Source organism: Ooceraea biroi, chromosome 10 (assembly GCF_003672135.1).
Source record: "Ooceraea biroi isolate clonal line C1 chromosome 10, Obir_v5.4, whole genome shotgun sequence".
Lineage (NCBI taxonomy): Eukaryota > Metazoa > Arthropoda > Insecta > Hymenoptera > Formicidae > Ooceraea > Ooceraea biroi.
The window spans coordinates 6,893,792-6,914,407 of NC_039515.1; the positions used below are offsets into that span (position 1 = coordinate 6,893,792).

At 39.5% G+C, this 20,616-nt stretch overlaps 1 protein-coding gene across 1 annotated transcript in view; it reads right to left on the reverse strand.

Annotated features, from left to right (window-relative positions):
• LOC105286900 overlaps nt 1-19,040 on the reverse strand; it is a 107,283-nt gene extending 88,243 nt beyond the window's left edge. Inside the window, exon 1 of the mRNA XM_026973083.1 lies at nt 16,493-19,040. Coding sequence (XP_026828884.1) covers nt 16,493-17,200 — 708 coding nt within the window. The 5' untranslated portion in view covers nt 17,201-19,040. The remainder of the gene's footprint in view (nt 1-16,492) is intronic.
• Between the last annotated feature and the right edge of the window lie 1,576 nt (nt 19,041-20,616).

Below are 20,616 nucleotides of genomic sequence, written 5' to 3' on the forward strand. Positions count from 1 at the left end.
GCTAAAAGGAAATCGAAATATTCCGTTTCGTCAAATTTTAATAACGAGATAGATATGATATCAGATGAATGCTAATAATTATTAAATATTTTAGGCTGAGTAAATCTCAATAAAATTAATGGACAAATTGCAACGTGAAAAACGTAGTAACTCGATGTAACTAGCTCAATGTATGCAGGCGAGAGATGCGCTAATGCACACGGGGATCCCTTTGCTTTTTCGCCGGTCATTGCCCGGCTATCCCTCTTTCTCGCTGCTCGTTACAACCGAGCCGTGCGGCCACGGCACCCTCTCTTTCCAGCGTGCTTTCCACCCTCTTTCGCGGAGGTGCACGTTAACGTTTGTGCACTCCGTTGCGTTGCGAAATCTCCCGCGGCCAATTTTCCGATCGACAACACGCGACTAGATCGTGCAACGTTCAGGAAATCGTTGGAAACGATCGTGCATATAGATCGTCTACCTCGCAAGATTATATGGATTAAGATTTAATGCTTCCGTATACAATAAGTTACAAATTGCTACACGTAGATTAATAATATTTAATAAATTACGAATTTTCCAATACAGTTGAATTAAAATAAAATAATATATTAGGAGTGTGATTTAGTTTTGAGGGTTTTGCAACAGATGGCTGTAGTGTCAGTTTGTTCCAATAGCTGTTTCCGATAACTGTTCTTTCTTACAGTCTTGACATTATCCATGACATTTAGTAGCATTATAGCAATAGATGCAATAACAGTCGTGTTTATATCATCGTAAAAATGCAACTTCCGAAACAGCATTTTCGACATGCGTTGCTTTTGTTTTTTAATCAAAAGAAAACTGCGGCTGACGGTTATAGAATTCTTGTGGAAACTTATGGTGATTCTGCCCCATCAATTAAGACGCGTGAATACTGGTTTAGACGCTTTAAAAGTGGTCATACTGATGTGAAGGACAAAGAACGCTCGGGACAACCAAGAAAGCTTGAAAATGCAAATTTGCAAGCATTATTGGACGAAAATCCAACACAATCCACTTCAGAACTTGCCAGAACATTAAATGTTGATCGTACAACAGTTACCAAACATTTACATGAAACGGGAAAAATTCAGAAAGAAGGGAAATGGGTTCGACATCAATTATCGGAAAGTGCCAATGCGAACCGGTTGAACATTTGCATTTCGTTGATCGCCAGGCAAAAAAAGAAGAGTCCTTTGTCTCGGATTGTTACTGGGGATGAAAAGTGGATCTGTTTTGATAATCCGAAACGCAGAAAACATGGGTGGATCCAGGCGAACCATCAACATCCACTCCGAGACGCAATATTCACGGTTCAAAAGTAATGCTCTGTATTTGGTGGGATAGTGTACTATGAGCCGTTAAATCCGCACGAGACTGTCACGGCTGATCGTTATCGACACCAATTGTACAAGTCGAAGCAAGCATTGGACCAAAAACGACCACCAATTGCGAGTAAACGGCGGAAAGTGATTCTTCTTCGTGACAACGCTCGACCTGACGTTGCGTTATCAGTGAAACAAACACTATTAGAGCTTGAATGGGAAGTCTTACCGCACCCCGCGTATTCTCCATGCGATTATTATTTGTTCCGGTCGATGCAACACGCTTTAGAGGATACACACTTTCATAATTTCGAAGAAGCGCGAAAATTCGTCGACGAATGGATCGACTCAAAAGAAGAGTCATTTTATCGTGGTGGAATCCATCTCTTGCCAGAGCATTAAATGTTGATCGTACAACAGTTACCAAACATTTACATGAAATGGGAAAAATTCAGAAAGAAGGGAAATGGGTTTCACATCAATTATCGGAAAGTGCCATTTGAACATTTGCATTTCGTTGATCGCCAGGCAAAAAAAGAAGAGTCCTTTGTCTCGGATTGTTACTGGGGATGAAAAGTGGATCTGTTTTGATAATCCGAAACGCAGAAAATCATGGGTGGATCCAGGCGAACCATCAACATCCACTCCGAGACGCAATATTCGCGGTTGAAAAGTAATGCTCTGTATTTGGTGGGATAGTGTACTATGAGCTGTTAAATCCGCACGAGACTGTCACGGCTGATCGTTATCGACACCAATTGTACAAGTCGAAGCAAGCATTGGACCAAAAACGACCACCAATTGCGAGTAAACGACGGAAAGTGATTCTTCTTCGTGACAACGCTCGACCTGACGTTGCGTTATCAGTGAAACAAACACTATTAGAGTTTGAATGGGAAGTCTTACCGCACCCCGCGTATTCTCCATGCGATTATTATTTGTTCCGGTCGATGCAACACGCTTTAGAGGATACACACTTTCATAATTTCGAAGAAGCGCGAAAATTCGTCGACGAATGGATCGACTCAAAAGAAGAGTCATTTTATCGTGGTGGAATCCATCTCTTGCCAGAGCATTAAATGTTGATCGTACAACAGTTACCAAACATTTACATGAAACGGGAAAAATTCAGAAAGAAGGGAAATGGGTTCGACATCAATTATCGGAAAGTGCCATTGCGAACCGGTTGAACATTTGCATTTCGTTGATCGCCAGGCAAAAAAAGAAGAGTCTTTTGTCTCGGATTGTTACTGGGGATGAAAAGTGGATCTGTTTTGATAATCTGAAACGCAGAAAACATGGGTGGATCCAGGCGAACCATCAACATCCACTCCGAGACGCAATATTCACGGTTCAAAAGTAATGCTCTGTATTTGGTGGGATAGTGTACTATGAGCCGTTAAATCCGCACGAGACTGTCACGGCTGATCGTTATCGACACCAATTGTACAAGTCGAAGCAAGCATTGGACCAAAAACGACCACTAATTACGAGTAAACGGCGGAAAGTGATTCTTCTTCGTGACAACGCTCGACCTCACGTTGCGTTATCAGTGAAACAAACACTATTAGAGCTTGAATGGCAAGTCTTACCGCACCCCGCGTATTCTCCATGCGATTATTATTTGTTCCGGTCGATGCAACACGCTTTAGAGGATACACACTTTCATAATTTGGAAGAAGCGCGAAAATTCGTCGACGAATGGATCAACTGAAAAGAAGAGTCATTTTATCGTGGTGGAATCCATCTCTTGCCAGAGCATTAAATGTTGATCGTACAACAGTTACCAAACATTTACATGAAACGGGAAAAATTCAGAAAGAAGGGAAATGGGTTCGACATCAATTATCGGAAAGTGCGATTGCGAACCGGTTGAACATTTGCATTTCGTTGATCGCCAGGCAAAAAAAGAAGAGTCTTTTGTCTCGGATTGTTACTGGGGATGAAAAGTGGATCTGTTTTGATAATCCGAAACGCAGAAAACATGGGTGGATCCAGGCGAACCATCAACATCCACTCCGAGACGCAATATTCACGGTTCAAAAGTAATGCTCTGTATTTGGTGGGATAGTGTACTATGAGCCGTTAAATCCGCACGAGACTGTCACGGCTGATCGTTATCGACACCAATTGTACAAGTCGAAGCAAGCATTGGACCAAAAACGACCACCAATTACGAGGAAACGGCGGAAAGTGATTCTTCTTCGTGACAACGCTCGACCTCACGTTGCGTTATCAGTGAAACAAACACTATTAGAGCTTGAATGGCAAGTCTTACCGCACCCCGCGTATTCTCCATGCGATTATTATTTGTTCCGGTCGATGCAACACGCTTTAGAGGATACACACTTTCATAATTTCGACGAAGCGCGAAAATTCGTCGACGAATGGATCAACTGAAAAGAAGAGTCATTTTATCGTCATCTCTTGCCAGAAAGACGGGAAAAAGTTATAGAAAAGGAAGGAAAATATTTTGATTAAGGTATTCATTCATTATCATATTTAAATACATGCGTTTTTGAGCAAAAAAAACCCTCAAAACTAAATCACACCCCTAATAAAGTGGATATTCAAGACTCAAGAAATTTCTATAAGAAACTTGAAACATATTCTAGGTAAAAAAATGATCAACGTAGGATCTGATAGTATCACACATTTATTTGGTAATTGCAAATTGTAAGTGTTTGAAAATAATTTTCATATTCAATTCATTCTGGTTAACATTGTTTGATATTTTTTGCCATTTTCTGACTTTTTAATAAATAATTAAGCATCATCGGATCTGTCCGAGAATGAAACGGATCATTTGAACATGGTACGTAGTTGAGAACCATCGTAACTGAGTTATCGTTCCCCCTAAGAACTAGGCGGAGGATGCACGCACCCTCTTCCCTCAGGAGGGTACGTGTCCTGCAACAAGCGTGTCCTATGTTCTCACACCCTCTCGAGATTCGAGAAAACCCCGTTGTTGTCATGACTACCGAACTCCCACGAGAACAAAGTTATTTTTGCGTCTGCCATTACTTGGCCACTTTGTGAAAGATCTCATTAACATTCTTGTTCCCGCGTAAAGTTAAGACTCGTTCGAACATCTTTCAATCGCTAATTCACATCTCGAAATTCAGCAACGCTAATAAAAGCGGTAGTCAATAAGAAAAAAAAGAAACAAAAGAAATGTTATAGTTATATTAAGAGAAAGAGAGAAATGATTAATTTTTATTATAGTCATATTATTCAAAAGATAAATTACGAGAATAAGATATTAAATAAAAAAATTCACGACACATACACATTTAATAAATTTATTTTAAATCTCGTGCAAAGTAATGACGATAATTATAATCAAATTTTTCTACTCACGCGTCACTTCCTGCGGAAATCCGCGTAATGGAATTGCAGAGGACTCCGTCCCTTTTTTCCTCGTCTAGTCGCGGTGCTAATCTTTTTTCCCCTTTACTCGTCTCTTTGGCTTCCACTTCGGGATACTCGCGACTCGTTTTTTCGTAGCTTGTCCGCCGCCCGGCGCCACGTGCGTTATGTTTTATGAATGAGTGGCTCACCTACGCGCCATTACGACGCGTACACGTGCGTGCACGCGCGCTCGCGGGAACAGGCTAAATTTACCTGCGTCGCGATGCAACCGGGCCCAACCCTGCCATTGTGTGTCGCCTCGTGTGGGCATCCTCTCGCATACGCTAACTGGCCCACACGAGGAGAAACGAGAGAAACGAGAGAGGCCGGGCCTCCTCCCGGCTATCCTTAAGACCCCAGAGGCTTGCGGATGCAAAACTTTCGCCAGTGGGTTCGCCTTGCACAAGAAGGATAATCATTTGTCTTTCCTAAGGTAGTTATGCGCCTTTCGACATGCATATTGTTGACAGCGCGGTGCATTACCGTTAATATTTTATGTGAAATGCGTCTTGATAATTCAGTGAACAAAGCTCGAACTTTTAAGCTTTTTTAATGGGTGTTTAATAAATGTTATAAAAAAGTGTTTTTTTTTAGAATATATAAAGAATTTGAAAGGAGATGTAAAAGCAAAGAATGCTCATAAGTCATTTCAGGACATAACAGATTTGAGATTTTTAATTTTACGAAATTATATATAATAATATACGAGCTATAAAAACTAAGTAATTTAATTTACACTATTATGTCATTATGGAAGGTAAATTAATAAAATAATTCATATAAAAATCCCAAATTTGAAACACTGATAATACATTTTTGAAGAATATTATCTTGCTTGATTTGACAAGAGAAGCAAATTTCTGTCAAGGAGATTTACGATTATCTCGGTATCCCAATAAGAAGAAACTTCCTCCTCGATGTTTAGAGAGGACCTTGCCCACTTCTACGGAATCTGTACGACAGACGCGTGTCGTTCGCAGAAACCGGTATTACGAATTCAGGCTCTGTCACGTCGAAATTGCTATAATTCTTTCGGCTCACGTATAACGCGCAGGAGGCCACTAACTCGCTCTCCGAAACGCTCTAACGAGCTTCGACGTTTGCTTGGGGTCGCGCGCTCCTGATTCGGCAGCGGTCCTGCCTTCTCGCAGCATCCTTCAGCCCCAAGGAGCCAAGGAAGACAGGAGGGCTCAACGACGCGTGCCTGCCAAGTCTGATTTCCTTTTCATGACGACATCGTCCTAACAATAGTAACAGTACGTTTTTTAATAGTAGTATCTGTTACAGCTTAAAAATAAACAGGAAACTGTTTTTTATATTTGAATGCTAATAAAAATATTTTTTACAATAATGCATGAATAATGCAAAATATAATTATTTTGCATTATTCATGCATTATTGTAAAAAATATTTTTCAAACTGCATAAATTAGTTTAAAAATAATTTATAATGTTATTTAAATAATTGTATCCCTCTCGTTTAAATTCAATCATTTTACAATAGCCTGATTTCAAATAGAGAAAAATATGTGACTTATACAGGGTGTCCCGGGTTTTAACCGACAAACTGCGGGAGCATATTCTACTAGTGGAAATAAGAAAAAATTCTTATATCGAGTTTGCTTAGAAATGCTTTATTACAAAGTTATAAACCAATATTGAAAAGAAATATCAGATAAGTAACAACGGAACATAGTGTAGAATTTGGAAAGTCGAAGATGTTTATGTTACGTGTATTGACATGTATTCATGTTCACTATGTTGAAACGATTCGGTATGATTGTTACTTTCACAACAGTAGCTGTTAGATTTCAATCGTCGTGTCAACTAGCAATTACTATCAGAATGCCAAAAGTGTTTTCAAATGAGGAATACACCGATATTCATTTCGTGTACGGATTCTGTGACGGAAATGCACGAGCTGCCGTACGAGAGTATCAACGTAGATTTCCCAACAGGAGAGTACCAGATAGATTTAAAGCAACGAATTACTAATTCAGTTACTGAGATGCAACAAAATTTTCAGGAATGTCGTACCGTAACAAATTCTGTACTACGTCGATGTCTAGCTTGTATCGATGTGCAAGGACAACATTTTGAATGCGTCACTAAATCATTGCGTAGATAATTTTTATTTTTGTGAAAAAATCCGTTGTTACTTATCTCATATTTCTTTTCAATATTGGTTTATAACTTTGTAAGAAAGCATTTCTAAGCAAACTCGATATAAGAATTTTTTCTTATTTCCACTAGTAGAATATGCTCCCGCAGTTTGTCGGTTAAAACCCGGGACACCCTTATATTAATTTATCTTACTTTTATTTTTATCTCTATCTGACTTTGTTCTATTATATTTATGCAAGAATAGTTAATCAACACAAATTATGCTTCTCTTTGACAAACAGTGTGATGAAAAGAGGAGTCGGATCTGTCATTGACATGGCTCATAATTGCGGTTCCAACGCCGGTGGTAGCTGACTCGTATTTTCTGTGACATGGTTCGACACGTTTGTTCTCGCGCGAAACGTATCGATACGATATTCGTGTGATGTGGCATTTCCGTGTGGCATTTCATGTGGACGCAGTGTGGCACAGACACTCCGGAAGGTACGCGAGTACATGTGGGGAATATTGATTTTGCACGTTTGGCGTCCTTCTTCGGACAGCTGACCGAAATTTCTTTCAAGCAGGATGCAGACGAACGTGCATCGAAGATAAATAATAAAATACCAAGTCGTACTGTGTATACATATTATTATTATATATATATACACACACACATTATTCTGTATACATTAATCTTTTTAACTTTGAGAGCTTTGAAATAATGTCCGTATTTTCTTTTCTCTCTCTGTTAAAGTTAAAAAAATTAATACCCATCTTAGCTCATATTTTATACGTGCAGAACTACAGAAAAATGTTAAAGAAAGTGCGAAAATAATACGGTTATTTTAATTGTAAATTATATTACATGGGACTAATAGTTTATTCTAGTAATATAAATAACAGTCAATTTCTCATTAAACTTGTGATATATTAAATTAAAATAACTTTTTAATTAAAATTTTATTGGAATACACCTATATTTAATCAAATTAATTTTTATTTAACTCTAAAAAAATCTAAATTTGTATTGTTTCATTTTTCATCAAATTTTAGACAGTAGACAGACAAAGGAAATTTGATCGTTCTTTCTGACGCGTATGTAAAGAACGATTTTGAGGGAAGCCGAGCAAAATCCACCGCGAAAAATCCGTGCAAAACGAAATCCGATAGGGTTTCTCGCGAAATTCGTTTTTCGCTGTAATCCGGAAAGCGGCGCACGGTCGGCGTATTTATTTAACGCCACCATTGCAAGTGCATCACGATTATTTTTTTAGAATCCTGCTACATCCTGCTGCGATTACGAGTATTTATGTGTTCAGAGTGAAACGCTCGAATAGGAAGAGAAATATTTGTCCTGGTATGGCGACGCGCTGATAAACTTTACGTGAATAACAGATTACGATTTGAAAATTTGGAAAGCCTGCTCGTTCCTCTTGTATATTTGTGTAAGCGACATCCTCGAAAAGTGTCCTGCATCCTGCTGACTTCCACGAATATTTTAAGAATTTATATTTTGAATGAATATGTCCCAATTATTTTATAACTTAATGTGAGTTAGTTATAATTTTTTATTGCAATATTTTAAGCAGTTAAAACTTCTTTAGTCTTTAATTATCTACTAAAAAGAATCCAACAAGATCGAAATGTTTGACGAATATAATGCATTATTTTAAATTCAGTGATTGAAACAGACGCACTGTCAATGTTTAGTTACTGTTTGCCTATATAATTTTAGAAACTGTAAAGTTTCAGGTAAAAATCTATAAAGTGTTTCTCTTTCATTCTGCTGCTTTGGTAAATCTACCGATTAGCGAACCCACCTCCTATCACCTTGTCCTTGACATATATTATAGAGGTCACCCTCCTGAGTGACCTTCAAAAGGTTTTAGCCGTCGGTCGTTGTTTACTAAAAAGTTATTAACAAAAGAAGTTTAATGATTTTGCACGAATTTTCAGCCGTCCACAACAAGCAAAAGGTTATATTTTCCGAAACTGGAGCCCCGGACAGAACCAGTGTAACAGATTTTACCGTACAGATTTTGATCACCTGGTACACGGCACGGATTCCGGCGGGGGGGGGGCTGCCCCCCGCCCTCCCGCGAAGCGGGCTGAAAACGAGCTGTCCGAGGCTCCAGTTTCGGAAAATATAACCTAACCAGGTTAGGTTAGGTTAGTTTAGGTTAGGTTAAAGCAGAGAATACTTTGTATTTAACTGTTATGCTTTTGGTTAAAGTGAAGAATACTTTGTACTTATATTAAAAGAAACTATTCTACATATTAACGATTCACTGCTTTAAATGACTTTTCTTCCTTCGTTCATATACACATTCGTCTTTTATATCTTTCAATATTCAAAATAACTACTATATTTGCAAAATTTCTCTTGTTAATAACTTATTTATAAACAACGATCGACGACTAAAACCTAGTGCGGGTTATTCGGGAAGGTGACCTTTGTAATATATGTGAATATTATGTTCTTGGTTCGCGTAGACAGCTGAAAATTCGTGCAAAATCATTAAACTTCTTTTGTTAATAACTTTTTAGTAAACAACGACCGACGGTTAAAACTTGCACAATGTTACTCAGGAGGGTGACCTCTATAATATATGTCAAGGACAAGGTGATAGGAGGTGGGTTCGCTAATCGGTAGATTTCCCGCTGCTTTTATCTACGATTCTCTTGATACGTTTAAAATTAAGTTCCTTTGCTTTCTTTATTTTGGAGATAATTCCGGCGATTTCTGAGACAGTACATTTCTGTGTATCAGCATGCGTATTCCGTACATGTGTACGGACTCGTGACTCACTTCGCGATTCGATTAAAGATCTATTTTGCCGGTAAGATGGCTCGATAGGCGGAGATATGCTCTTTGCCTTGGGGTAGGTTCATCCCTACGTCGAGCGTCGTGAAACAGACACACGCGGACGTGCGTATATTGAGTATAGACATGCGTGAGTACGACCTAAATCATTTATCGTCCGATTGCCAATTTGCAGCCCCACGAAAATTGCTCTCGTCAGGGCGTGCGCCCTTCGCGCTGTCCCGAGTTTTCCTTTCTCCATCGATTCCGCGTGCCTCAATAAAGCTACATAATAACAACAGAAATAAAGCGAATATTAAACGCTAACAACAATCACATTAAACAAAAGTCTGAGTCAATTTAAATATCGTAACGAGATCAAACAAAATTGGACATGAAGTATTTAAAATATATTTATATCTCTGTTTTTTAATATATAAATAAATACGTTTCAATCCGTCGACCGCTCGTATTTTATCCCGCGAGTCGCTGCGGTGGCTGCAATTTCTCGCGAATTTACAGCATCGCTATTTGCAGCGACGTAAACTGGTTACGCGGCTAACAGCGGCATCCCCTGCAATCTGCGCGGATCGCTGATTCGTAAACACATATCGTGACATATGTCGCGAAAAATTCAGAGCTCATCGACCCGTGATGAACAACGAGATGGCATCGCCGATGACTATTCCCGGTAGTCGTCAATTTTTATCCGTTCCGAGATATCGAGAGATGACCACGGTTCAATGTCTGCTCGTGGAAAATAAACGTGGAAAAATATGAACCGACGAATAAAACAACATGCGTTAATTGCCACGATAATTGAGCGGATGTATAAATATCGCGAGCATTCTTCAAATAATATAGGATTTATATACAGGGTGGCCCATTTTAATTTATACAGTCGATTTTTTAAAAAACTAAAAGAGATACGAAAAAATGTTTCAGACAGACATGTCACGATTTCGAGGGGGACATAAGATGATACCATTGGTTTGACCTTGAATAGTCGTTTGAAGGTCACGCGAAGATCACCTTCAATTTCTTAAATTGAAACCCCAACTTTTTATTGCAGATTCTTATTCTCCATCGAAAAGTAAGTAACTTTTGTCTGAAATATTTTTCCGAAAAATGTCATCTTATGTCCTTAAAATGATCTTCAAGATGAGTTTTGAGGACATTTTAAGGACATAAGATGACATTTTTCGGAAAAATGTTTCAGACAAAAGTTACTTACTTTTCGATGGAGAATAAGAATCTGCAATAAAAAGTTGGGGTTTCAATTTAAGAAATTGAAGGTGATCTTCGCGTGACCTTCAAACGACTATTCAAGGTCAAACCAATGGTATCATCTTATGTCCCCCTCGAAATCGTGACATGTCTGTCTGAAACATTTTTTCGTATCTCTTTTAGTTTTTTAAAAAATCGACTGTATAAATTAAAATGGGCCACCCTGTATATTTAGAATAAAATGGAAATTTTCCCGATATTGAGTTTATTTTGCATACTAATGCCCATCATATATATTATTTATATTTTGTATCACAAACGAACTTGCAAGATGGAAAAGTAAAACTCAAACGAGTCTTTCTTCGACGTACGCGTTTTGGTATCGAATGTATTCCTGATAGATGGTATAAATTACATGCTGCGAGAAAGAAAGAGCGTGATACCTAATAAGACGCGAAATTAGATCGCTCGTTTCTGCGCGAATGACCGTGCTAGACGTAATAATGACGCGGATACGTTTGCTTTGTCGAAAGGAATAAGAGGGAGGACCAATCCGATCCTTTGCGACGAGAAAGGGAAACGACTACCCTCCTCTTTCTGCGAGAAGATGCTGGTGCCGTTCCCCAAGGCAAATATCACAAAAGGACAAATGGAGAGAAGAAACGCGAGCTGTAATCACCGAGATTGATCGCCGTGTCATTTGTGATTTCTATGACATTAATTCTGGATCGTCGCGTAAGATAAGTCACATGGAAAAATGAAACAACATATTGTGTAACTTTCCGTTATTGTTTCCTTATTTTTACACAAAAGTTGCATTTTATATAAATCTGAAATAAGCCGAAAAAATAACTAGAAAAATTTCTGACTTTTTTAAATGCATTTTAAAAATTAAAATCTCGTTCTTGTGCAATGCAAGAAATAAGCACTCGAAAAAAACAAAATCAAATAAAATGGTTCCTCCATTATTATATTCCATCTAGAAATACTGTCACAAGATTCTGCCGCAAATCTTTATTAATTAAACCACTTGATCACTTTGCAAGTCTCGCTTAAAGAGGAATCTCAAAAACTGAGACAGCGTCCAATTAAAAATGAATGCTATTCGTCAAATGAATGTTGTTCTCAGCGCAAACTTAATGAGCGAGATCGACACTGGCTTTGATCGCGATCTAATGAACATCTTTATCTTCGTCTCGTCGCGGGCTGATCCTTCGGCGACGTGTACGTATAAGGAACAGGACAGTGCACCTTGCGTCACGAAGATACTGGTAGTCGACGGCATCCCTTAAAGTAAACATCGCGAAGGACCGCTTCTTAGGGTTGATCAAAGTGCCTTCACACCCCCGGGCAGCATATTTGATAGCCCTCGCTAGGGGCAACTCCCGCCATTCCGCGGGAGGAACCTTGAGAGTCCTTCACGAGCGCAACGCAGCGGGATGATGAAAACGAAAGGAGAGAGCACCACCGAATGCTCAATTTTTCACAGGCCGACCTGACCTTCTGCTATTTTGCCAACTATAGTACGTCTTTAAGGGGGGAGCCTGCTTTAGAACGTTGAAAATAAGGTATAATTTTACGAATTTTTTTTGGAGAAACTATACAGCGGATCATTATAAAACTTGGATGCATTTATTAGTGCATGTTTAAAGATAAAAAAAATTATTTTTTGATTTGAATATATCGCCTGTAGAGGTCGTCCTGGAGGCGTCTTAGTGCAGCCGGCATTGTAAATTGGTGAGCATTCTCCCGCCTCCAAATTTCATCCAAACTGAAAAATTAAAATATTTTCTCGTTATTTATGAATTCCCATCGTCGATGAACCTTTAATATTCATAAAAACATTAAGTTAAACGATTACTTTTGCATGAAAAAGTTCAACAACTTTGCCTAAAAATCGTACTTTTGTGTTCTAAGCTCCACCATTTTGGCACTTTTCAACTGTTTTCTTCTCTCTTTGGTTCATCGACGATGGGAATTCATAAATAACGAGAACATATTTCAATTTTTCAGTTTAGACGAAATTTGGAGGCAGGAGAATGCTCAGCAATTTGCAATGCCGGCGACGCGGCTGCACTGAGACTTCTCCAGGACGACCTCTACAAGTGATATATTCAAATCAAAAAATAATTTTGTTTATCTTTAAACATGTACTAATAAACGCATAAAAGTTTTATAATGATCCGCTGTATAGTTTTTCCAAAAACAATTCGTAAAATATACCTTATTTTCAGCGTTCTAAAGCAGGCTCCCCCCTTAAGGGCCATTCGGGATCCTTCAGTGATAAATGATACACGATCGCGTGAAGGATGAGGACTCGGAAGCTTGGTTTTAGGAAGAGTAGTCTGCAATTATTAATTCCTTTAAATACATTCTTTGAATTTGAATTTTGCACACATGCTGTCTAATAATTTACTCTTACAGGTGGCTTATTTAAAAAGAAAATATAACAAATATTACTGATAAAATTTTGTGGTGTTTTATGTACTCGATGTACTTCTATCTATATTTGTAAGTTTCTCGGAGTAACAATCAGTTATGTCAAATCAATTTGCTTTGAATAAAATTTCACAATTTTTGCAGGAAATCCGAAAAATTGTGATAAACATTGTACATACATGGACAGATTCATGTACGAAAAAATTGGATATTACGTTCCAAGGAACTGTTTAAAAGTTACTCAGCCTGTATCTTGTTTTTCCTGCAGCTTTATTTATCTGTCTCTCCATTTGCGCATTGTCCAGATCGCATTACCGACATCACGATCATTTTCGCTCGCGTTAGCGACTACGCGAAATTCGCGAGTCGCCCGCGGCGAAACGGAGCAAAACTCTATACGCGTAGCGCCGCAAATTTGCGGCTCGGTTACCGAAATTAGCTCGACGAGGGCGTGCAGGAAAATCGGCTCGCCTCGGGGAATGACACGGGGGGACCGGTCGTGCCACGGCCTCGGGGGTGGAGGAGGGAAACGGGGGGGAAAATGTTATCAGAACGGAGGAGGACGAATGTCCGCGTTAAACGCGGGCAATTCGCCGCGGCTGCTCGCGAAATTGCTTCCGTTTTTCGATTAATTCGAGAACGTGCGCGCGAGAGAGCGTGCTACTGACAGTTCATTTTCAAGTTCCGCATTCGGGGCTTTCCTGGATTCCCGAGAATTTCCAGGTGAGGAATAATTCACCGCTTGGATACGTTGTCGCTGTCCGATTCCGTCCATCCATCCGTTCATTTGTACGATTCGATTTGATCGATTCGATTCGCAAAAACCAAATGCACGGTGCATACTTGATTCAATCGTAAACGGAACGTAATTTCCTCGTAATTCGGTATTTCGCGTTATACGGTGCTCCACGATTCAATCGCTGTAATTGCATCAATAAAAGATTTAAAAGCCTCCCAAAACTGTTTCTAATAATTTGCTTATGGAAATGTTATTTGTTTGTCACGTTCAGTACCTGTTTCTGTTAACCGCTAGATTCTAATTGACTAATTCTCTTGAAACTTTAAATCTTCAAAAATCTTGATCGTGATTACTCCTATCGTTTCCAAAAATTTATTAACGATCCTAGCTATTACTTACTATTCCTTTATTATTAGGGGTGTGATTTAGTTTTGAGGGCTTTTTTTGCTCAAAAACGCATGTATTTAAATATGATAATGAATGAATACCTTAATCAAAATATTTTCCTTCCTTTTCTATAACTTTTTCCCATCTTTCTGGCAACAGATGGATTCCACCACGATAAAATCACTCTTCTTTTCAGTCGATCCATTCGTCGACGAATTTTCGCGCTTCTTCGAAATTATGAAAGTGTGTATCCTCTAAAGCGTGTTGCATCGACCGGAACAAATAATAATCGCATGGAGAATACGCGGGGTGCGGTAAGACTTGCCATTCAAGCTCTAATAGTGTTTGTTTCACTGATAACGCAACGTCAGGTCGAGCGTTGTCACGAAGAAGAATCACTTTCCGTCGTTTACTCGCAATTGGTGGTCGTTTTTGGTGCAATGCTTGCTTCAACTTGTACAATTGATGTCGATAACGATCAGCCGTGACAGTCTCGTGCGGATTTAACAGCTCATAGTACACTATCCCACCAAATACAGAGCATTACTTTTCAACCGTGAATATTGCGTCTCGGAGTGGATGTTGATGGTTCGCCTGGATCCACCCATGATTTTCTGCGTTTCGGATTATCAAAACAGATCCACTTTTCATCCCCAGTAACAATCCGAGACAAAAGACTCTTCTTTTTTTGCCTGGCGATCAACGAAATGCAAATGTTCAACCGGTTCGCAATCGCACTTTCCGATAACTGATGTCGAACCCATTCCCCTTCTTTCTGAATTTTTCCCGTTTCATGTAAATGTTTGGTAACTGTTGTACGATCAACATTTAATGCTCTGGCAAGAGATGGATTCCACCACGATAAAATGACTCTTCTTTTCAATTGATCCATTCGTCGACGAATTTTCGCGCTTCTTCGAAATTATGAAAGTGTGTATCCTCTAAAGCGTGTTGCATCGACCGGAACAAATAATAATCGCATGGAGAATACGCGGGGTGCGGTAAGACTTCCCATTCGAGCTCTAATAGTGTTTGTTTCACTGATAACGCAACGTGAGGTCGAGCGTTGTCACGAAGAAGAATCACTTTCCGTCGTTTACTCGCAATTGGTGGTCGTTTTTGGTCCAATGCTTGCTTCGACTTGTACAATTGGTGTCGATAACGATCAGCCGTGACAGTCTCGTGCGGATTTAACAGCTCATAGTACACTATCCCACCAAATACAGAGCATTACTTTTCAACCGTGAATATTGCGTCTCGGAGTGGATGTTGATGGTTCGCCTGGATCCACCCATGTTTTCTGCGTTTCGGATTATCAAACTAGATCCACTTTTCATCCCCGGTAACAATCCGAGACAAAAGACTCTTCTTTTTTTGCCTGGCGATCAACGAAATGCAAATGTTCAACCGGTTCGCAATGGCACTTTCCGATAATTGATGTTGAACCCATTTCCCTTCTTTCTGAATTTTTCCCATTTCATGTAAATGTTTGGTAACTGTTGTACGATCAACATTTAATGCTCTGGCAAATTCTGAAGTGGATTGTGTTGGATTTTCGTGCAATAATGCTTGCAAATCTGCGTTTTCAAGCTTTCTTGGTTGTCCCGAGCGTTCTTTGTCCTTCACATCAGTATGACCACTTTTAAAGCGTCTAAACCAGTATTCACGCGTCTTAATTGATGGGGCAGAATCACCATAAGTTTCGACAAGAATTCTATAACCGTCAGCCGCAGTTTTGTTTTGATTAAAAAACAAAAGCAACGCATGTGGAAAATGCTGTTTCGGAAGTTGCATTTTTACGATGATATAAACACGACTGTTATTGCATCTATTGCTATAATGCTACTAAATGTCATGGATAATGTCAAGACTGTAAGAAACAACAGTTATCGGAAACAGCTATTGGAACAAACTGACACTACAGCCATCTGTTGCAAAACCCTCAAAACTAAATCACACTCCTAATAGTTTCTAAAATCGACCGATTCCAACGCAAGATGTTCCTTGTTGAAAGGAACTCAACCACGAGACAATAGATCAGCAAAAACCTGACTACCTGCTGTGTTGTCTTCCCGCGATGTTGCCACTGATAAAAATGGTCCGCGTTCAAGGACCATCCGGGAGCAAAACTAAACCCTTCTGTCGGCACTTGCGAGCTGGGGACAGGTGCGGCCGACGTGCTTCCGACCTGGTGACACAGCATGGGATCCGGAAGCTCTGTATAGACACCCCTTCTGCCTCCGCTACCGAACCATCCACTCGTCGTTGTCGTTGTCGTCGTGCACTTGCTGTCCAACAGCTGAACCATCACCGGATCTTGATTACACTGCGATTGCATCAGCATCTGCTTTTCCAGAGTGTACAGAGTCTCGAACTCCAGGAAGGACATGCCGGGCCCTTCGTCGACGCAAGTCGACGAGGTCGACGACACCCTAAGTCCAAGTCCCATCTCTTCGTGGCACGAGTCGTCGTCCAAGAACGATAGGAACCTTCTTGGCGAGCGCTTGGGACTCTGATGCGCCTGTTGACGCTCCTCCAGGTATCGTCTGGGCGATTTTCGATCGCTGGAGGTCCTACGCGGCGACGTGGACGATCTGCTGGGACTCGACGACGAAGATTCGGCCACTTCCGCGGATTTTCGCGGAGTGTTTCCCACTAGAGAGGGTGTGAGGGATCGCGAGGGTGTCAGTCGACAGATTCGACTCTTCGGCTTGGTTCCGTTGCCACTGCGAGGGTGGACCGCGGGCGTCTTGAGACCCGACATTGTTCCTCTTTCATCTTTCGAAGTGCGATTCTTCAGGATCGCAATCTATATCGCAACCTATCTTGAACAAGATTCCGGAGAGTCCAGAAGAATGACGAGTCGTTGATGACGATTCTCGCAGAATCGCATTCGGTTTTTCCGGTTTGGCTAGTCTCAGAGAATCTCGTCTTAATACGTAGGCGTACTTCCATTGATGACAAAGCGCCTGCTTTGAAATCTCATCACGTTGATATGTAATTTTTATCTTTTTTTGAAGGATGATTTATTAATGATATATAAATTTTCTCTTCTCTTTCTTTACTTCCAATTTATCTTTGGATTTATTGAAGAAAACTGTTTTGAAATTGTTCTGGTTTTTTTTAGCTTTGTTTATTCTTACAGCAGTTTAGATTTAGATTTAATTTATTAATAAAAAAATTAATAGAAATTCAGAAATGTGTCACTAATGAGATTTTTGTAATTTATCATCAGTAAAAATTGCACAATCTATTTACGAATCATTAATGCACTCTACACTTCAACTGCAACCCACAGGAAACGATAAAATGAGCATTCCATTGCATAACTACTAAAGATGCACACATTAATGAAATGAACGTAAGAAAAACTTAATCAAATAATCATTGTTACACCTTACAAACACTTGGTATTCCAGCTTTCACTTAACTTTCCATAAAAATTTCCATTTGATGTCAATCATTGATATTCACTCATCAACTCCGAAGTGACGAACCGATCGACACTGAAGAATGGATACGCGAGCACCCTTGCAAGGATCCTCGGCAGGACTGACGATCTGGTTTGCTGCAGGACGACGCGACGCGCCGCGGCGACGAGCGTGCGCGGGCGCACGTTGCGGTTGTACTGGGAGTCTAGTACCCTTACTTCGCCACCTGGATTCCCCATTGCTCGCCACGCGATACGGAATAAATGACGCTGACAATTTTTATATATATTTTTCTCCTTTAAATTATGAGAAATAAAGTTTATAAGTTCTAAATTTGTGAAAAACGAACAAATAACATTTCCATTTTTCACTTTTTCGTTTGAAAACTATTGTAATTACCAATAACTTATCTAAATCATTTCATCAGTTTTGCGTAATTATTATCTAACAATGATTTATTTTTTATTGGCAAATATTTCTTAGAAAAAAATATTATATATTTCCGCGTTTTTATGAAACTTCTTGCAATTTTTCAAACGCAATCTACGTGACGTTTCTCGAGTGCTTTATCAGTCGATTAAGCTTTATAGGTCTCAACTTTCAAAAGTACTCTGTACACACACTAGATCAACTGCGAAGCGACGAGGGGGTTGACGATTATTTCACTCACAGCACGCCGGCCGTAAATTTTGCGAGGAGTCGAGTTACGAGCGTGGTGCGCGTGGTGATGCCGCGCTACCTAACTTGGAAATGCAAGGACTTTTTACGCCCAGCTGCAAAATTGGATTGCCGTCGCTAATTGCTGAGTACTAATGAAAATCAGGTGTGTGTGAATTACGAAAAGCGGCCTTCCAGAGAAAGAGAACCTTGAAAAAGCGAAACAACAAATGATGTGAAAAAAATCTATGCGATTTTCATACTTTTAAACTTTAAAGTTTAAATTTAAATGATATGATTAATCATATATTGTCTTTATTAATTTTTGTAAATTGAGATATTTTGTAGTAAACTAAAAGTAGTTGCAATGTCATAAATAGCGTTATAATACTCATTTAAGACATCAGGATAACATCAAAAGGCAAGTCTCCTTTCTTACATAATTGAAGATTTCATGCTATTGGGTTGGCCAAAAAGTAATTGCGTTTTTTTTTATATAAATAAAAGGCGAATTTTTCATGGGAAACAAAAACTTTATTGAACAATAATATTGTCCATTTTGTTTGATTATCTTTTGCCATTTTTCAGGCAACTTCATGATTCCGCGTTCAAAAAAGTTCTTATCTTTTTCAGCAAAAAACTATTCCAAGAACGATTTCATATCCTCATCAGCAGTCAAGGTTTTACCATTCAAGGCGTTTTGCAAAGAACGAAACGAATGGTAATCTGATGGTGCCAGGTCTGGCGAATATGGTGGATGTGGTAACATCATGGTAACACATCCCATCCAAGCTGCAACAATTTTTCACGAGTGACCAAACTTGTACGTGGTCTAGCGTTATCGTGGTGAAACACAACACCTTTGCGATTCACCAATTCTCGACGTTTCTGTTTGATGGCATCATTTAATTTATCCGGTTGACGGCAGTATACGTCTGAATTAATGGTTTGATTCCTCGCAAGCAGCTCAAAATACACAATACCTTTAAAGTCCCACCAGACTGACAGCATAATCTTTCTTTGGTGAATATCTGCTTTTCAAGTGCTTTCAGCAGGTTCATCACGATCTTTTTCGTTTGACGTTGTTGTAGACGATCCATTTTTCGTCGCCTGTTATCATTCGTTTCAAAAATCGATCATTTTCCTCACGTTTCAAAAGAGAATCGCAGATGTCAATACGCTTAGTGAGATGAATTTCTTTGAGCTCATGTGCTACCCAAATATCGAGCTTACTAATGTATCCAAGTCGTTTTAAATGCTTTTCAACACTCGATTTCGATATGTTAAGATTCTCAGCAATCTCTCGTGTCGTTAAACGCCGATTCGAATCGATCAGTGCCTTTATTTTGTCATCATCAATTTCGATTGGCCTTCCTGAGCGTGGTGCATCTTTCACATTAAAATCTGCAGATCGAAATTTAGTAAACCAATTTTGACACTGCCGCAGTTTTAAAGCATCTTCGCCATATACATGACATAACTGTTTATGAGCTTGCACAGCGTTTTTCCCTTTTCGGAAGTAATAAAACAAAATATGAGGAAAATGTTCTTTTTGATTTTCCATTTTGAAATCGACGGCAAACAAACAATTGTTAACGAAATCGCGTACTTTCTTTTTCTAAAACAAGCTTGAACCGTGAGTCGTTAACCTACATAATGAACTTGCGGTTTAGAATGAAGTTAGTTACATTTCAAGACGTGTATGTCCATCTATTGGAAAAAAACGCAATTACTTTTTGGCCAACCCAATATATTCTAAATTTTCCCAAAAGATCAAATATTATCATTTTTGTTTTTATTTTGATAATCTAACGCATCAATATTGTAATGTAAAGCTAAACTATGCCAACCAAAAGCAGAACCTTTCCGACGACTCCCTTATCGCGGTTACTTCGCATGCGAAAACGCATATCGCCGATCGGAAAATCATCGGCGTACAAACCAGTCACCCCAAAGCCGCCGATATCCCGCCTCCTCCGAACCTCCGTGCTTTTTAAGGGGTCGAAGATCGAATGCGTCGCGCGACGACAAAGAAATGCCGACAACATCCTTGGGCGATAAGAAGACGAGAGACGCAGTCTCTTCCTGGCTC